At 39.4% G+C, this 19,576-nt stretch overlaps 1 protein-coding gene across 1 annotated transcript in view; it reads left to right on the top strand.

The window, feature by feature from the left end:
• Positions 1–19,576, top strand: part of THEGL (theg spermatid protein like) — a 48,031-nt gene that overhangs the window by 11,577 nt on the left and 16,878 nt on the right. The window contains exons 2-4 of the mRNA XM_044224114.1: positions 2,816–2,846; positions 11,883–11,948; positions 18,798–18,926. Coding sequence (XP_044080049.1) covers positions 2,816–2,846; positions 11,883–11,948; positions 18,798–18,926 — 226 coding nt within the window. The remainder of the gene's footprint in view (positions 1–2,815; positions 2,847–11,882; positions 11,949–18,797; positions 18,927–19,576) is intronic.

Below are 19,576 nucleotides of genomic sequence, written 5' to 3'. Positions count from 1 at the left end.
TGCCTGGGTGGCACAGTCCGTTCAGTGTCTGACTCTTGATTTTGGCTCAGGTCATGATCTCAGGGTCATGAGATTGAGCCCTTCATCAGGCTCTGCACTGGGTGTGAGCCTCTTGAGATTCTCTCTCTCCCTCTCTGAGCTCTGCTCCTCTCTTCCTCTGTTTAAAAAAAATAAAAAAGTGGGGCGCCTCGGTGGCTCAGTGGTTAAAGCCTCATGACCTCTGCTCAGGTCATGATCTCAGGGTCCTGGGATCGAGTCCCGCATCGGGCTCTCTGCTCAGCAGGGAGCCTGCCTCCTCCTCCTGTCTCTCTCTGCCTGCCTCTCTGCCTACTTGTGATCTGTCAAATTTAAAAAAAAAAAGGTGCAATCTCTGCCTATGGGAGAAATGTTAGTCATTCATATTATCAGTATTTGTAGAAGTGTTTTTAGGATTGATTCAGTGTTATAGTGACTCTCTGACCTGTGTATAGAAGCTGGGAACCAAGCTTGGTGAAACACTAAAAATCCACGGAACAAGTGTTGCATCTGTGATGGGTGACAGTATGACTGGGCACTAGGGGAGTATTTGTAGACCATTCTCCCCTTTTCCTTAAGTCTGAGTCAGCTGAGCCTTAAAAGGTAGAGTAATAGATGGGGCGCCTGGGTGGCTCGGTCAGTTGGGCATCTGACTCTTGATTCCAGTCCAGGTGCTGGTCTTAGGGTCTTTAGACAGGGCTCTGCATCATGCTCCGTGCTCAGTGGGGAGTCTGCTTCTCTCTGTCTGTCTCCCTCTCCCTTGGCCCTCCCCCCACTTGTCTGTGCTCTCCTCTCTAAAATAAATAGATAAATCTTTTTTTAAAAAGTAGAGTAATAGAAAACATCCCAATTCAAAAATTCACATCTTTTTTAAGTTTGTAACCTATCTACCACTCTGCTGTAAACTCCTCGAGAGGTGAACTTATCTTACTCACTTTTGTTCTCTCAACACTGGCATCATGCTGTGCATAGTAGAAACCCAGTCACTACTGGGTTGCTGTGTTTCCTGCAGTGCTCCCACATTGACACTCTGAAGTTGTCACTAAGGATTCTGATCACCACTCATCTACGATATGCAGGGTACTTCACATATATGTCACTAATCTTTATACAGACATACCCGTTACCTTCCTATCTACAAAGGGAAACTGGGTCTCAGAGAAGTTAAGCAGTTTGCCAAAGTTTGTACGGCTCAGTACCAGAACTGGGGTTTGAGCTATGTCTGTCTGATGCCGGAGCACACCCACTTTCCTTTACCTAAAATACTTCAGAGGGTAGGCAGTGGTACTTCAGAACTCTCAGATGTGATTAAAAATTCCCCCCCCAAAAAAACTGGAACGAGCTGTCCTTATGAGGCCTATTATAATAGGCCTTTCATAACTTGGCCCATATGATCTATGTTCTCCCACATTTAGCAAAAAACTAAACATGATTTTTTTTTTTTAAGTGGGCTCGATGCTGAGCCCCAGTGTGGGGCCTGAACTCATGACCTGGAAATCAAGACCAGCCAAGATCAAGAGTCAGACACCTGACCAACTGAGCCAACCAGGGAACATGATTTCTTTTAAACTTTTTTATTTATTTATTTGACAGAGAAAGAGAGAGTATGAACAAGGGTAGGGGCAGAGGGAGAGGGAGAAGCAGACTTCCTGCTGAGTGGCAAGCCCAATGCAGGGCTGGATCTAGGGACCTGAGATCATGACCTGAGCTGAAGTCAGACACTCAACCAACTGAGCCATCCAGGTGCCCCTGAACCATGATTTTTAATTTTCTTAACCCTTTATTCTGTTTTAGACACTTAGGGTGTATCCAATTTTCCACTGATACCACAATGAACATTTTTGTGCATAGATTCTTTGCTTTGCTTGGAATAATTTTTTTAAAGATTTTATTTTATTTGTTTGAGAGAAAGAGAGAGGTACAAGCTGGGGGAGAGGCAGAGGGAGGGAGAGAAGCAGGTTCCCTGCTGAGCAGGAAACCCGATGTGGGGCTGGATCCCAGGACCCTGGGATTATAACCTGAGCCAAAGGCAGACGCTTAACTGACTGAGCCCCCCAGGTGCCCCTTTAGAGTACATTTCTACAAGTAGAATTACATTAGGGATATCAGCCTTGCTGACTTATACTTCCAAAACGTTTTTCATAAAGTATACTAGTTTAGGTTTCCACAGCAGTACAAAAGAGTACTCATCTCATCTTACCCATCTAGTTTCATTATCCTCTGCAAAACTTTTTTTTTTTGCTAATTTTATAGTTTAAAAAAATCTCATTCTTTACTTACATTGTTTTAATTACAAGCAAGAGTGAACTTTTATTTGTATGTCTTTATATGCGTGTTTATGTCTTCATATATGAATTTAATTTCTGTCCTTTGTCCATTCAAGTTTTGACACATACCTCAGTGTTTTTCTTATTCCTCTATACTTTTATAATCTCAGTTTAAGCCTTTGTCATATTTGCTGCCAGATATTTTCATTTCCTCTTCAGGTTTTACTTTTTGGCACATAAAAGTTTTAAATATTTTTATTTATATTATTCCTGTATTCTCTTGTCACCTTTAACTCAGATTAAAATCTAGTGATTAAGTAGATATTCTCTTATTTTAGCTCCAGTTCAATTAAAAAAATATTTAACTCCTTGATTTACCCTGTGATTTATTTTGGTACATGGTGTGACATATTTAACTTAGCCATTCCCCTACGTACTTTTCACAGTCTCTTTTTTATTGATTTGTGATGCTGTCTTTATCATATCTTTGTTCTTATCAAATCTAATGTTTGCTTTTACTTTTCTTTTTGTAGAACCTGGTGTCTGTGGCATTGCAAGAAAACGGTAAGACTGTAGGGATAATAGTATTCTCCCCAACTAGCTAGCCGATGGGGCATACTCCATCTGGGGCATCTGAAGGAAAAGCCTATCTTAGGGGTTCCTGTACTTTTTCTTGGTCATTAGGCCATTTTTTCATGACAGTTCCTGTGTAAAAAGGAAATGAGAGATAAACTAATTAAGAAGTGAGATGGGGAAAGAAGATTGAGATGCAGGAGAGCTCTCCTCAGATTCAGTCAGTATTTTACTGGTTTGCTAAATCCTAGGTGTATGTCACATGCTGGGTCTGAACCTTTAAGGGACTTGGGATGCTGCATTGACAATCTCATGTCACAGATTGTGTGAAGCTTCGTGTCATTGTATCTCCATCTACCCTTGTCTCTATTTCAAGTACAGTAGCTAATGAAATTTCGAGAAAGTGCTCACTATAGAAAAAAGAAAGTGTGTAAGTATAGTACACAAAACAGATGCCTCCTGAAAACTGGTGCTTACTCTCTGTTTGGCTAAGAATGGAGTTAGAAGAAGTAACAGAGTAGAATCATTAAAGAGAAATACCAAAGATTAATATCAATGGCTCATCTAGATGAGACGTAAATAATTATTATTTCATTATTAATTATAATAATTAATAATTATAATTATAATAATAATTATAAATATAATTTATAATATATAAATTATATAATTTGTAATATATAATAATTATAATTATTATATTATTTATATTATTTCATTTGTATCTGTTCTTTGAATAAATGGATTAAATCATTCATATTTGTTGTTATTATTTAACATTTACAATTATTATTTAGAGTTTTTGGATTTCTCCCCCCCCCCAATCCTTGAGATAAGAAGAGCTCTCTCTCTCTTTCTTTTAAAGATTTATTTATTTGAGAGCGAGAGAGTGGAAGCTTGGGCAAGGGTGGGTAATGGTAGAGGGAGAAGCAGACTCCCTGCTGAGCTCAGTGCCCTATTCGAGTCTTGATCTCATGACCTGAGCCAAAACCAAAAATCTGATGATCAGCTTACTGAGCCACCCAGGCACCCCTAGAGTTTTTTGGGTTTATTTGCTATGCTTTCTAGTTTGTTTTTCCTCCTAAGTGCTTTCAGGAAGTAAATAGTACCACCATATCTTTATGTAATACTTTGCAGTTAAAAAATTTTTATTTTTCTCACAAGAATCCTGAGAAAATTTTCATTTTTCTCACAAGAATCCTCAGTTCATAGGGCAGATATAACCAGCTAGATTTTACTGAGGGAAAATGAAATTCAGATAAATTATGTCACTTTCTCAAGGTTGTTTGGTGGCTGAATTAGAAGAGTTGGTAGAACTAACATTTACCAAGTATTACCAAGTACCCACTTAAAATACCACACTACTGCAAATAAATGTATTCTGGGTGAGCAAACTCTCCTAACTAGACAGTGAAGTAGTTTATACCTGATAAGTATTATACTTAAAAAAAGACTGTGAAGAAAGTGTTTTATTTGGGTGGTTAATTTGGCTTGATTCTATGAGAAAACTATGCTATCTTTATTATTTATTCCTGTCGTCTAAAAAGAATCTTGTTAAAAAAAAAAAGAATCTTGTTAACGGAATATGCTATGCCTGATTTTTATGGAAGAAAATATTTTCTGAATATAAAAAACATAGTTAAATGTAGGGGCACCTGGGTGGCTCAGTGGGTTAAAGCCTATGCCTTCAGCTCAGGTCATGATCTCAGGGTCCTGGGATCGAGCCCTGCATCAGGCTCTCTGCTCAGCAGGGAGCCTGCTTCCTCCTCTCTCTCTGCCTGCCTCTCTGCCTACTTGTGATCTCTGTCTGTCACATAAATAAATAGAATCTTAAAACAAAACAAAACAAAAAACCCAAATAAACAACATAGCTAAATGTAAAAGAGCATTTGACTGAGAGACTTGTTTGTATTACCCCAAAAGTTTTGACCTGCAATCATTTCTATAATTACTACTACATAAAGGTATATTATTGTTCTGCACTCAAGGTAAGGATTTCAAAAACTTTCTGAGCTATTGGCAAATTATAAGAGACTAATAATCAATGAAGACATGGGACAGCAATGTAATCCTCATTAAAAAAAAAAGAAAAAAAGAACTTAACTTTCAATAATGAAAACCCTTCAACCACATTCTTTTGTTTCCGTCCACAACCTGACTACACATTGTGAGGTAATGACGGCATGAAAGAAGGGGGAAACTGTGTTAGGATGAAGAGACAGGGTGGATTTGTGCTGACCTAATCCGCAAGAAGTGAAAGAAGAGGGTAGGTGATAGACCTCCTCTAAGAATTAGCAAACGTTAATGAGATTATTTCCAGTTGAAGTCACAACTCCGTTAACAGGTCAATAGGAATAAATGAGGAAACTGTCATTGGTCTATAAAACAATACATTAAAAAAAACTATTTAGCTAGTGAAAAAAGGTAGTGAGAGAAACCTTGGCTTGGAAGTGATGACAGAAGCCAGAAGCTCACTTGTGTTCTAAGATTAAGGTACATAAGACGTTTCGTTTGCAACTCTGGCTTTCTTTTTCCTCCATCTAGCCCTCCACCCTGGAAAGTTGGCCCATGCCCGGCTGACTTGATGAAGCCCTTCTTCTGCTGAATAAGAATGTAGATTTTTATTTCCCCCCAATTGACAGTATCTTCCTTGTTTCTAGATATTAACAGGAATGACTTGGGGGTTGCATTATATCAGTTACATAGCTGATCACAAATGTTTTACCACCAAAAAATATTTTGTTTTTCTCTACTTAACAACCACAATCTCATGTTTTGAAAGATTTTGTTGTCGTGGTTTACAAAACAAGCCACATCTATTATTTTTTTAAAAATTAAGGGCAGATGTACATATAATCAGACCCTCCCATCAGCATGAAGTAACATGGAGATGATATAGTTCAGAAACAAATTGGGTATTTGGGGTAGCCTCTACAGCCTGACTGTGAGTGGTGTAGGATGCCACTTTACCTTTTGAATTATTCTAAAGGTTGTGGACCCCCATTATTATCCTCTTAGGTCCCTTAAGGATTTGAGAACTTTGGACTGGGAACTCATGAATTAAGCAGCAGAGTTCTGAGGGACAAAAAGCAAATAGGTTAACTTCAATAGCAAAGGGGGAAAATTAGAGGAGTCCAGAGTATTGGACATTAGGGAAAAAAGAGTATGGAGGTGAGGTACCATTCTTACTAACTTTAAACCTGTCTTTTGTCTGGAAACCTATTCAAGTAATAAAGGTTTACTGACGGTTCCATGATTTTCCCTTATAAGCACTTAAACTAAGTTTATATTTTCTTTATTTTTTAAAGATTTATTTATTTTAGAGAGAACGCGTGCCTTTGTGAAAGCGTGCATGTGTGTGGGGAGGTGCAAAGGGAGAGAATCTTGAAGCAGATTTCCCAAAGCATGGAACCTGATGCAGGGCTCTGTCTCTTGACCCATGAGATCATGACCTGAGCTGAAACCAAGAGTCAGATACTGACTGACCGTCTGACTGAGCCACCCAGGTGCCCCTAAGTTTGTATTTTAAGCCACTAAGTACCAATTTAATTTAAATCAATTAGCATTTGCTGAGCGTTGACTATATACAAGATGTCATTCTAGATGTCATTCTAGATGTCATGGGAGGGAAAGTTTATTGAATACTTCATGGTTAGAAGTTGCTAGGCAAGCAACCCTTTGAGATGGACATAGTTATTTTCATTTATAGATGAGACTGACCATACTGGCCTCCTGTTTTATAACTTAAAGGCTGAAGCAGCACAAATGAATTAGACAGAGAAACATGGAAATAGATAATCTGATTTAAAGATTTAATCTGCCTTGCCTCCTCCCACTCTTCTAAAAGGAGCTTCTTTTTTAAAGATTTTATTTATTTATTTGACAGAGATCACAAGTAGGCAGAGAGGCAGGCAGAGAGAGAGGAGGAAGCAGACTCCCTGGTAAGCAGAGAGCCTGATGTGGGGCTTGATCCCAGGACCCTGGAATCATGACCTGAGCCAAAGGCAGAGGCTTTAACCTGGTGAGCCACCCAGGCACCCCTAAAAGGAGCTTCTTGAGGCATTAGTCACCATTTAGTTAGGGAGACCATGTCTTTCACATAAGGATCTGCCCACACTGTGTCAGGCCTGAATCCTACCTGACACCATGGCCAGTGCTTATTTTAAGACAAAGACCCCACTGAAAAAGAACTAGGGCCAATATCCCTGAAGAACGTAGATGTAAAAATTCTCAACAAAAATGTGATGACTTACTTTACTTGTTACTTTCAGTAGCAAATGAAATCTAACAGTACAGTAAAAGAATCATTCACCACGATCAAGTGGGTTTATACCTGGGCTGCAGGAATGTATAAAACTATATGGGGTTCAGTATTCACAAATCAATCAATGTGATACACCATATTAGTAAAAGAAGGGATAAGAAGCATATGATCCTCTCAGTAAATGCAGAAAAAGCATTTGACGAAATGCAGCACCCATTCTTGATAAAAAACCCTCAATAGAGTAGGGATAGAGGGAACATACCTCAACATCATAAAGGCCATATACAGAAAGCCCACAGCTAATATCTCCTCAATGGGGAAAAACAGAGCTTTTCCTCTGTAGTCAGGAGCAAGACAGGGATGGATGTCCGTTCTCACCACTGCTATTTAACATGGTACTGGAAGTCCTAGCCTCAACGAGCAGACAACAAAAAGAGAAGGCATCCAAATCAGCAAGGAAGAAATAAAACTTTCACTATTTGCAGATGATATGATACTCTATGGAGAAAACCCAAAAGACTCCACCAAAAAATTGCTAGAATTAACACATGAATTCAGCAAAGTCATAGGATATAAAATCAATGTACAGAAATCTGTTGCATTTCTATATACCAATAATGAAGCAACAGAAAGAGAAACCAGGGAATCAATCCCATTTACAACTGCATTGAAAACCATAAGATACCTAGGAATAAACGTAACCAAACAGGTGAAAGATCTGTCCTCCGAAAACTATGAAACACTTATGAAAGAAATTGAAGATGACTCAAAGAAAAGAAAAAAAAAATTTCATACTCAAGGATTGGAAGAACAAATATTGTTAAAATGTTTATACTACCCAAAGCAATCTATACATTTAATGCAATCCCTATCAAAATACTACCAGCATTTTTCACAGAGCTAGAGCAAACAATCCTAAAATTTGTGTGGAACCACAAAAGCCTCCAGATCGCCAACGCAGTCTTGATAAAGAAAAACCAAGGTGGAGGCATCACAATTCCAGACTTCAAGCTCTATTGCAAAGCTGTAATGATCAAGACAGTATGGTGCTGGCACAAAAGCAGACGCATAGATCAATGGAACAGAATAGAGAACAGAATAGAGAACCACAATTATATGGTCAACTAAGCTTCAACAAAACAGGAAAGAATGTCCAGTGGAAAAAAGTCTCTTCACTAAATAGTTTTGGGAAAATTGGACAGCCACATGCAGAAGAATGAAACTGGACCACTTCCTTAACACCATACACAAAAATAAATTCAAAATGGATTAAAGGCCTAACTGTGGGACAGAAAACCATCAAAATCCTAGAGGAAAACACAAGCAGTAATCTCTTTGACACTGGCTTTAGCAATTTCTTACTAAATAAATATGTATTCTGAGTCAAGGAAAACAAAAGCAAAATGAACTATTGCGACTTCATCAAGAGAAAAAGCTTCTGTGCAGCAAAGGAAACAATCAACAAAACTAAAAGGCAACCTTTGGAATGGGAGGATATACTTGCAAATGACATATCTGATGAAGGGTTCGTATCCAAAATTTATAAAGAACTTATCAAATTCAACACTCTGAAAGCAAATAACCTAGTTAAAAAATGGACGGAAAACATAAACCGATATTTTTCCAATGAAAACATCCAGATGGCTCACAGGTACGTGAAAGGATGCTTAACATCACTCATCATTGGGGAAATATAAATCAAAACTACAATGAGAGGGACTCCTGGGTGGCTCAGTCGTTAAACAGCTGCCTTCCACTCAGGTCATGATCCCAGAGTCTTGGGATCAAGCCCCGCATTGGGCTTCTTGCTCAATGGGGAGCCTGCTTTGCTCTCTCCCACTAACCCCATCCCCTGCTTGTGTTCCCTCTCTGACTGTCTGTCTCTGTCAAATAAATAAATCTTTAAAAAAAAAAACTACAATGAGATATCACTTCACACCTGTCAGAATGGTTAAAATCAACAACACAGAAAACAACAGATGTTGGCAAGGATGCAGGGAAAAGGGAAACCCTTCTACACTGTTGATGGGAATACAAACTTGTGCAGCCACTCTGGAGAACAGTTTGGAAGTTCCTCAAAAAGTTGAAGATAGAGCTACCCTATGGTCCAGCAATTGCCCTACTCGGTATTTACCCAAAGGATGCAAAAATGCTGATTCAGAGAGATACACGCCGCCTGATGTTGTATACTGCAGCATTATTAACAATAGCCAAGTCATGGAGAGAACCCAAATGTCCATTGACTGATGAGTAGATAAAGAAGATGTGGAATAATGGAATATTGCTCAGCCATCAAAAGAATGAAATCTTGGGAGGAGAGGTAAGAGGATGGAGTAGGAGGGGCACCCTGAGCTTGCCTCATCCCTTGAACACAGCCAGATCAACATATCATTTTGAACATCTAGGAAATGGAGCTAAGGATTAAGAAAACAGTCCGCACAATTAGAGAGAGAGAATGTGGCAGATGCTTGGTTCGGAGCCATGAACTGGAGGAGAGAAAAGCCACAGGGCTGCGGAGGGAAGGGAGCCCTTTTCTTGGAGAGAAGACGGAGAGGGGAAGAGAGAGCAGCTTGTAGGGTTTGCACAAGGCATCATGGTGCGGGGATCCTCTGAGTTACACTGGGAGAGAATGTTCTCCTTCCCAGAGTACATTTGGAAGAGGGCATATTGCCTCTGCAGGGACAAAATATCTGCTGGGCGCCACTGAGTGGCTGTTCCACATCCGGAACAGGCGTGCACAGAGGTGTGCACAGAGGGCAGATACCTGGTCACAACTCTTCACTGCGTTTCATTCACCATATGCTTCACGCACCTGTGCTGATTTTCTGGCTGCAACAGCTTTTCTGGGACTGAATGGTGCCTGTATGGCACGGTTATTCTCTGGGGGAGGGGAGCAGGTCCGCACTTTCTGGGTCCTTTAAGATTGGGGGTTTTGAATCCCTGCCAGAGGCCAGAGATAAAACACAGAACTGTGGCACTGGGCATGCCAGCAGCCCGGGACCAGACAGGTTGAGGACAGGGACCTGATGGAAACGTGGGACACAGGAGGGGAGATTATTCACTCTTCTGTGAGGGCCTCCTGAACAGCCATGAGTTCCCCTTACCTGCAGATGAGACAATGGGCAGATGCCATCTTCCACAACACGCAAAAGACAGAAATTTTGGCAAAATGACAAGGCAGAGGAATTCTCCCCCAGAGATTTGCTCAAAACAGATAGAAGCAATATACCTACCCAAGAATTTAGGATAGCAGCATAAGCATACTAGCTGGGTTTGCAAGAAGCATAGAAGACACCGGACCCTGTCTACAGAGATAAAAGACCTAAAAACTTGTCAGGCCGAAATAAAAAAATGCTTTCACTAAGATGCAGAACCGACTGGATGTAATCCTAACCTGGACGGGAAAAATTGGTATCTCCTATATCAGTAGGTGATATAGGAGATAAAATCATGGAGAGTAATGAAGCCAAAAAGAAGAGGGAAAGAAAATTATTAGATCATGAATACAAACAGGGAATTCAGCAATTCTACAAAGCACAATAGCAAGCAATGCTGCGGTAACAAGATGCTAGGCTCTTAATGCAGTAATGACTTAATGCAGTAAAAGTTTATTTCTCCCTCATGTCGCAGTCCAGTGTCAGATGGCTGGGCTCTTCTATTAGCTATGCCATCTGGAATATATGGCTTCCAGAGTCACTGCAACAGGGGAAGAGGGAGATGGGGGAGGCACACTAGCTCCTAAGCTCTTAGCTTGCCCTGGAATTGATACTCCACACTTCTGCTGAAGTTGGATGTAACTATGCACATGGCTCTAAACAAGGGAGGGCCGCCTAGGTGGCTCAGCTGGTTAAGCTTCTGACTCTTTTAAAAATGGAAAAAAAAAAAAAAAAAGCTTCTGACTCTTGATTTCAGCTCAGGTCATGATCCCAGGGTCGTGAGCCCAAGTCCCATGGAGGGCTCCACATTGGGCATGGAGTCTGCTTAGATTCTCTCTCTCCCTCTCCATCTGCTCCTCCCCCTTCTCTAAAACAAACAGACAAATAATAAAAATAAAAAATTAAACAACTGTTGTGGACGTTGGGGAAGGTACTTGCTATGGTGAGTGCTGTGAGTTGTGTAAGACTGATGATTCACAGAGCTGTACCCCTGAAGCAAATAATATATTATGTGTTAATAAAGAAAATAAGCAACTGAACAGAGGCTTGGGAATGTGGAGGAACACATATAGGTATATATATATATATATATATATATATATATATTTCTTCCCCCCGCCCCGGAACAAACAAGGAAGGTTCTAAGGAGCAGAGTAGGGAAGAAAAGGGGGTTGAGTGGTACTCAAAGCATATTTTGCCTATTTCATAGCTTTCCCAAAGCCAAATACTCTGAAACTTATCTATGAAATCTCCTCAGAATCCAGTGCCATCAGGCCATTTACAAATTAACTTAGTTTGGGAACTGAGAATTTTTCCCATGAAATGTGCATTTTATCTGAGGTCTTCTGGAGACAATAAACTCTTAGTTTTATTGCATGTTCATTGTCTCTGTTTCACTATGTTCTATATTATCATGACTTCAGGAGTGAGAATTTGGGGTCCACAATATTTTTGAATACTTTGAACTTTCAGTACTCTTCAGATCACATCAAATAGGGCTCTGGGTTTCCTCCCCCCACCCCAAGATGGGATTTGTTTGAGTAGGAGTTATCTGATATAATCATATTTAAAGCATTCTCTCTGAATTAATCAGTTGGTATTTGTTAGTTTATTTTCTAGGAAGAGAATCCAAGATCTTTCTAGGCCCAAAAAACAATGGGGAACCCCAGATAGGTAAGACAACATCCCATAGACTTGTTTGGGAGGACTGTGTTCCCTACATTAAATAGGTAAGTATTGTTTTTACTTGCCCACTAACCTTGCATCCCAGGTTTATCCCCTCTGTCGTCAACTGGACCCACTGAACCAATATTGTCCCCTCAGTTAAGTCAACACATGGAAGGCTACCCCTAAGTCGGTGTTCTCAAATTAGTCTGCATGTGGAATCACCTGGGGACCTATTGAAACACTGATACCTGGGCCCCATTGCCCAGAAACCTGATTTACTTGGTCTGGAGTCCAGCCTTGGCTTTGGGAGTGTTAAAAGCCCCCAGATGATTCTAATAAGCAGACGGGTTTGAAAACCACTTTGAAATTCTCGCGTCCATCCTTTGGATTCAACTTTGCTGCTTCTAACATACCGTCTCTAAGCCTCTGCCAAGAGCAAACCTCTTCTCTGGCTCTCCGGCCAGTAGGACCTGGTGACCTCTGAGCCTTGATCACAGGATCCCCCCTTTTCTTGTCTCTTGAGGAAAGCTTTAATTTTTTCCTTTTTTTCCCCCTGATCTCCCATTGTTTTTTAAAAATAATACACTTTATTTTTAAAGCAGTTTTAGGTGTAGAGAAAAACTGGCCAGAAGTACAGAGAGAGTTTCTGTATTACTACCATTCCTCTCGTTTTTCCCATTATAAACATCTTGTGTTAGTGTGGTACATTTATTACAGTTGGTGAAGAAATATTGACACATTACTCACTAAAGTCTGCAGTTTACATTAGGGTTCACTTTTTGTGTTGTACGGTTCTATGGATTTTGACAAATGCATGCCATGTATTCACCATTACAGTATTATGTAAAATACTTTCCTTGCCCTAAAAATCACCTGTGCTCTACCTATTCGCCTCTTTCCCTCTGTGCTCCCTTCTCCAAAACCCTGGCAACCACTGCTCTTTTTACTCTATCTACAGTTTTGACAGTTATTCGATGCTGTCATATAGTTAAAATGATACAGTATATAACCTTTTCATATTGGCTTCTTTCACTTAACTTAAATATATATTTAAGGCTCCTCTGTGTCTTTTTATTGCTTGGTAGCTCATTTCTTTTTAGCACTGATGAATATTCCATTATCTCGTTGTACCACAGTTTGGTTATCCATTCATCTACTGAAGGATATATTGTTTGCTTCCAGTTTTTGGCAATTATGAATAAAGATGCTATCAACATTGATGTGCAGGTTTTCATGTATATAAAAGTTTTCAACTCATTTCGGTAAACATCTAGGAATGCAATTTCTGGATCATATGGTAAGAATGTTTTAGCTTTGTAGGAAATTGTAGACATCTTCTGAAGTGTCTACCAATCCCACCATCAATGAATAAAATACTTCCTGTTGTTCCGCATCCCCACCAGCCTTTGGTGTTTTGTATTTTGGCCAGTCTAAAGGTGTATAGTTGTATCTCTCTCATTATTTTAATTTGTAATTCTTTGATGACCTGATGCTGAGCATATTTCATATGTGTTCAGCTCTTTTCCACTTTTTAATTGGGTGTTTTTCTTAATGTTGAAATATAAGTGTTCTATGTCTATTTTGAATACCAATCTTTTATCAGATTCTATAGACTGAATGTTTATGTTCCCCTAAAATTCATAAATTGAAAACCTAATCCCCAACATGATAGCATTAGAAGGTAAGGCCTTTGGGAGGTGATTTAAATCATAAGGATGGAGCACCCATGAATGGGATTAATGTCCTTATGAAAGAGACCTCAGAGAACTCCCTTGCTCCTTCAGCAATGTGGGAATACAGCAATATGATGCCTGACTGTGAACCAGAGAACAGGTCCTCACCAGGCACCAAATCTGCTGACGCTTTGATCTTGGACTTCCCAACTCCCAGAATTGTGAGAAATAGATTTCTGTTTATAAACTACCCCATCTGTGGTATTGGTATTGTAAGATTGTCAGATGTCAGATATGTGTCTTTGAAGTATTTTCTCCTAGTCTGTGGCTCATCTTTTCATTCTCTTAGCAGTGTCTTTTGCAGAGCAGAAGTTTTTAATTTGAATGAAGTTCAACTTATCCATTTTTCTCTTTCATGGATCATGCTTTGGTCATATTTAAAAATGAGTTGCTAAAGTTAAGTCACCTAAATTTTCTCTTACATTACCTTCTAGAAGTTTTATAGTTTGGGGTTGTACACTAAGAGCTATGATACATTTCAAGTTAATTTTTGTGAAAGATGTTTCTAGATTCTAGATCTCTATTTTTCCATTGATCTCTTTGTCTATTCTTTCACCAATACCGCTGTCTAATTACTGTAGGGTTAGAGTAAGTTTTAAAGTCAGGTACTGGCAGTCCTCTGATTTTGTTCTTCTTTTTCAATATCGCATTGTCTATTCTGGATCCTTTGCCTCTCCACACAAATTTTAAAACCAGTTTGTGAAAGAATACCCACGATGTGACTTGTGGATATTCACCATCCCACAATGATTGGGATTGCACTGGATCTGTAGGTCAAGTTGGAAAGAACTCACATTTTGACAATATTGGCTCTTTGTATCCATGAACATGGACTCTCTCTCCATTTATTTAGTTCTACTTTGATTTCTCTCACCAGAGTTTTGTAGTTTTCTTTATAGAGATCTTATACTTATGCTCTTAGATTTACAGGTATGTATTTATATTTTTTTGGTGCTAATGTAAGTAGTCTTCTGCTTTTAGTTTCAAATTCCCATTGTTCATTGCTGGTGTATATGAAGTCAATAGAATTTGAATATTAATGTTACGTCCTGAAACTTTACTATAACTTGAAAGTTTAATTTTCAAAGTGCTTGTTTTTAAAATTAAGAACATAATATTCTTTTAATCAAATTTTTATTTTTAAAATTTCTTTTCAGTGTTCTAGAATTCATTGTTTATGCACCACACCCAGTGCTCCATGCAATACATGCCCTCCATAATACTCACCACCAGGCTCAGGCAATCGCCACCCCCCAAAACCCTCAGTGTTTCTCAGAGTCCACGGTCGCTCATGGTTCGTCTCCCCCTCTAATTTCCCCAACTCATTTCCTCCATCTCCCCATGTCCTCTGTGTTATTCCTTATGCTCCACAAATAAGCGAAGCCATATGATAATTGACTCTCTCTGCTTGACTTATTTCACTTAGCATAATCCCTTCCAGTCCCATCCATGTTGACACAAAAGCTGGGTATTCATCCTTTCTGATGGAGGCATAATACTCCATAGTGTATATGGACCACATCTTCTTTACCCATTCGTCCATTGAAGGGCATCTTGGTTCTTTCCACAGTTTGGCGACCATGACCATTGCTGCTATAAACATTGGGGTACATATGGCCTTTCTTTTCACTACATCTGTATCTTTGGGGTAAATACCCAGTAGTGCAATTGCAGGGTCCTAGGGAAGCTCTATTTTTAATTTCTTAAGGAACCTGCACACTGTTTTCCAAAGGGGCTGCACCAACTTGCATTCCCACCAATACAGTAAGAGGGTTCCCCTTTCTCCATATCCTCTCCAACACATCTTGTTTACTGTCTTGTTAATTTCGGCCAAAGAATATAATAATATCCTTTAAATTGTCTCTTTTTCGTGGATGGCTACATACACATATACATTGATAAGAGATGTGTTAATGAATATTGCTAGAACTGTCAGTAATCTTAGAACAGTCCTCTCCAAATTACTCCTATTTGAAACCATTAAAAAATTTGATTTTATTAGGTAACTGAGCGCAAAAAAGTTAAGTAACCTAGAGTGCAGGTACAAAAACTGGGATTTCAATCTATGTTCATTGCACACAAAGCCCATTTACCTATATTATATCACAATGGCTGTTTTAGAAAGGCGTGGTCCCTTTGATAGCATGAAGAATTAGAATCAAGAAGATTGATTTGGGGCTATTACAGTAATGCAGGAGAGAAATAATGAAGTTTTGTGTTAAGAGAGTGGCTTTATGGGTTATAGGAAAAGTTAGAGGCAAGATGGAGATGGATAGGACTTAGTGACACATGAAGAGACTGGAGGGAGAGGGGGAGTCAAATATGATTTGTAGGTTTCTGTTTTTAGAAATAAAGTGGAAAATGTTATTATAACTGCAAAAGGAAATATGAGAGGGGGACAGATTTGGGAGGAAGGTACATTTTGTCATATGGGATGCTTTTGAGACATTAGTAAGCATTTGGAAATACAAATTAAACACTTCAGGAGAATACTTGAGAATTCTTGGAGATACTATTTTGGAAACATCAGTACTTAGTGATACTTTTTTTTTTTTTTAAGATTTGTTAATTTATTTTAGAGAGAAAGAGAGCATGAGAGGGAGGGGTAGAGAGAGAGGGAGAGAGAGAATCCCAAGTAGACTTCTCACTGACTGTGGAGCCCAGCACAGGGCTCTATCCTATGATCATGAGACACTTAACCGACTGAGCCACCTAGGTGCTCTATGGCCAAAATTTTCAAGCAGATAATGATCTTATAAAGGTTCAGTCCCTAAAAGTCATCATCAGGACCATATATTTTATACTGACATAATTGCTGTGTCTAAAGTACCTTTTGCTTTGAATTTGAAACAATGAATATAAAACCAATATACAGGGTTGAGCATTGAACAACACAGGTTTGAACTGCATGGGTCCACTTATACCAGATTTTTTTTTTAAATACAGTACAGTACTTAAAAGTATTTTCTCTTCCTTATGATTTTCTTTTTTTTTCCAATTTATTTATTTTCAGAAAAACTATTCATTATTTTTTCCCTTATGATTTTCTTAATAACATTTTTTTTGCTCTAGGTTATTTTATTGTAAGAATACAGCAAAATATGTGTTCATTGACTGTTTATGAGTAAGGCTTCTGATCAACATTAGGTTATTAGTAGTTAAGTTCAGGGGCAGTCAGAAGTTCTATGCAGATTTCCAACTGCATGGGGTGAGTGTCCCTAAACCCTCATTATTCAAGGGTCAACTGTATATATGTCACCTCTGCTTCCTAATCCCTGACTGCCTTAGCCTTTCTCCACCAGAGGTTTGGTATTTACCCTTAAGAAGCTTTTCACTTTTTCTATTTCTGGCCAAGTCCCACTGTCTTTTTTTTCCCCCCCATTTCCATTCTTGATGTCTAAGTTATATTTGATGCTTTCTGATGTATTTGATGTGTCTTCTTTTGAAATCTTCCTCTCCCATTCCATGGTGCTCTTACCTCTTTCCACCAGTCTTCTCTTTTGGAAACAGAGTTACTATCTTCCCCAAAGTCACTCCCACACTGACCCTTGTCACCTGAGGCCCTGACCTCTGCTGTAGCCTCCTCTTCTCCCTGTGGTCATTGTCTCTTCTCTCCTTTGTTTTACATCACCAGCAGGTGAGTCCCCAGTTTTCACCATTCTTTCATTTATCAGACTGTGACAGGACACCTGTCATGTACAGCCCTAAACTGTCCTGGGGGAAATCTCCAAAAGATTAAGTCATGCTCCTTCCCTTCGGGTGAACTTACAGGCTGGAGCAGCAGGTGCTCTTTGTCAAAATTGTGGAGGACCTTGTAAGCCATGGTAAGGTGTTGGGAGTCCTTGTTAAAGACTCTTTAACAAGAGGGTGACTTGATTGGATTGGGGTTTAGAAAGATCACTCTGGCAATAATGGGGGTGATGAGATGTGGCCAAGGAAAGTAGCAACAGGGATAAGGAGAAATGGACAGATTTAAGCCATATATAGGAAATGGAATAAGCAGAATGTAGGGGATGGGAATATTAATTAATTCATTAATATTTCTTTTTTAAAATTTAAAAAAATTTTTTAAAGATTTTATTTATTTATTTGACAGAGATCACAAGCAGGCAGAGAGGCAGGCAGAGAGAGAGGAGGAAGCAGGCTCCCTGCTGAGCAGAGAGCCCGATGCGGGGCTTGATCCCAGGACCCTGGGACCATGACCGGAGCCAAAAGTAGAGGCCTTAACCCACTGAGCCACCCAGGCACCCCCATTCATTAATATTTCTAATGGTGACTGGCTGATGCTTGCAAAGTAGAGAAATAAACATTGTATACAAAAATATAGATAAAGTTAGAAAAAGCAGGGCCTTTTAAATAGTTAAGCTCAATTAAGTGGCAATTTCAGTTATATGCAAAGTTAGGTTACCAAGGTACCTTCTTCTGACACCTTCTGCCTTCCCTACCCATTGTAACAATGTTACTTAATTATTTCCCAACATGCCTCTGTCCAAACATGCCTTGACCTGTACTTGATGATTCCCATTTCTCAGTTACCCCAACATGGAATATGCCTCATTTCTGAAAATCTGTGCCTTTCACTTTCTTCCATGAAGCCTTTTCAGGTGAATCCCTCACTGATTCTCCTTTTCTCTCCACTCTCTCCTGGGGAAACATGCCTAAGATCTGATGTCAGTATGTAGCCCACTGCCTGGCCCACAGTATTTCACAAATGGGAGCTACTAATGTTACCCTGATCCTGTTTGATTTTCTGACCCCCTGCTATAGGGCTTCACCCACACGGGAGCTCAGTGTTAGGTAGATGGAATGCCTCTTTTTTGTTCACCTGATTATAAATTACAGTGTTAATTATATAATGGAAGAAACAGAACTCTTTCAGAAAATAGGTTCATTTTTGGTCACCATGTTTTAGGACAGTAGGTAAAACAATATTCTTTTATTTTTATTTTAACTGTATAAGTAGTTGACCTGTTTCTAATGACTGGGAATTGTTAAATTCTGTAATAGAGATAGTTCTGGAAGTGAAGTAAAATCAGTGTGGAAGCCATCATAAGATGAGAACATCATAAGATGTTCATTAGTAGTGAATTCCTTACCATTTGATTTTTCTGCTTTTAAACAGAAAACTGTTTTGGGGGAATCAAGATCCTATATGCCCTATCGCCCAGACCGCTTTGAAAACTCAGCTGACCAAGAGACTCGAGGAGCTTGCCCATCCCAAAGAAGTCTCCCACCAATATGTACGTAACAGGTTAGTGTTTGTGTGTTATCGGCTTACTTTATCAGGAGTCCCTAGGGAAAAGGAACACGGAACCCAGCCCTTTTATCTGAAAGCCGTTAATAATCCAATCTGTAGTAAAAAATTATTGAGGATTAAAGATTCTATATATTTCCTAATCTGACGCTACAGTAAACCTTTTCCAGAGCAAGACTAATATTTAGCTATTGCTAACTTGTCTTATATCTTATAATGTTTTGGCTTACCAAGATTTTGAGGGTTTTTTGTTTGTTTGTTTTTAGATTTTATTTATGTAGGGGCGCCTGGGTGGCTCAGTTGCTAAGTGTCTGCCTTCTGCTCAGGTCATGATCCCAGCGTTCTGAGATCGAGCCCCATATCAGGCTCCCTGCTCAGCTGGGAGCCCGCTTTTCCCTCTCCAGCTCCCCGGTGCTTGTGTTCCCCCTCTTGCTCTCTCTCTCTCTGTCATAAATAAATTTTAAAAATCTTTAAGAATAAAAAATTAATGCATAAAAAATTTTTTTAGATTTTTAAAAAAAATTTATTCGACAGAGAGAGATCACAAGCAGGCAGAGAGGCAGGCAGAGAGAGAGGAGGAAGCAGGCTCCCCGCTGAGCAGAAAGCCTGATACGGGGCTCGATCCCAGGACCCTGAGATCATGACCT

This window comes from Neovison vison, chromosome 11 (assembly GCF_020171115.1).
Source record: "Neovison vison isolate M4711 chromosome 11, ASM_NN_V1, whole genome shotgun sequence".
NCBI lineage: Eukaryota > Metazoa > Chordata > Mammalia > Carnivora > Mustelidae > Neogale > Neogale vison.
The sequence above is the reverse complement of the archived record's forward strand: the minus strand, read 5'-3'. Positions and strand labels throughout refer to the sequence as shown.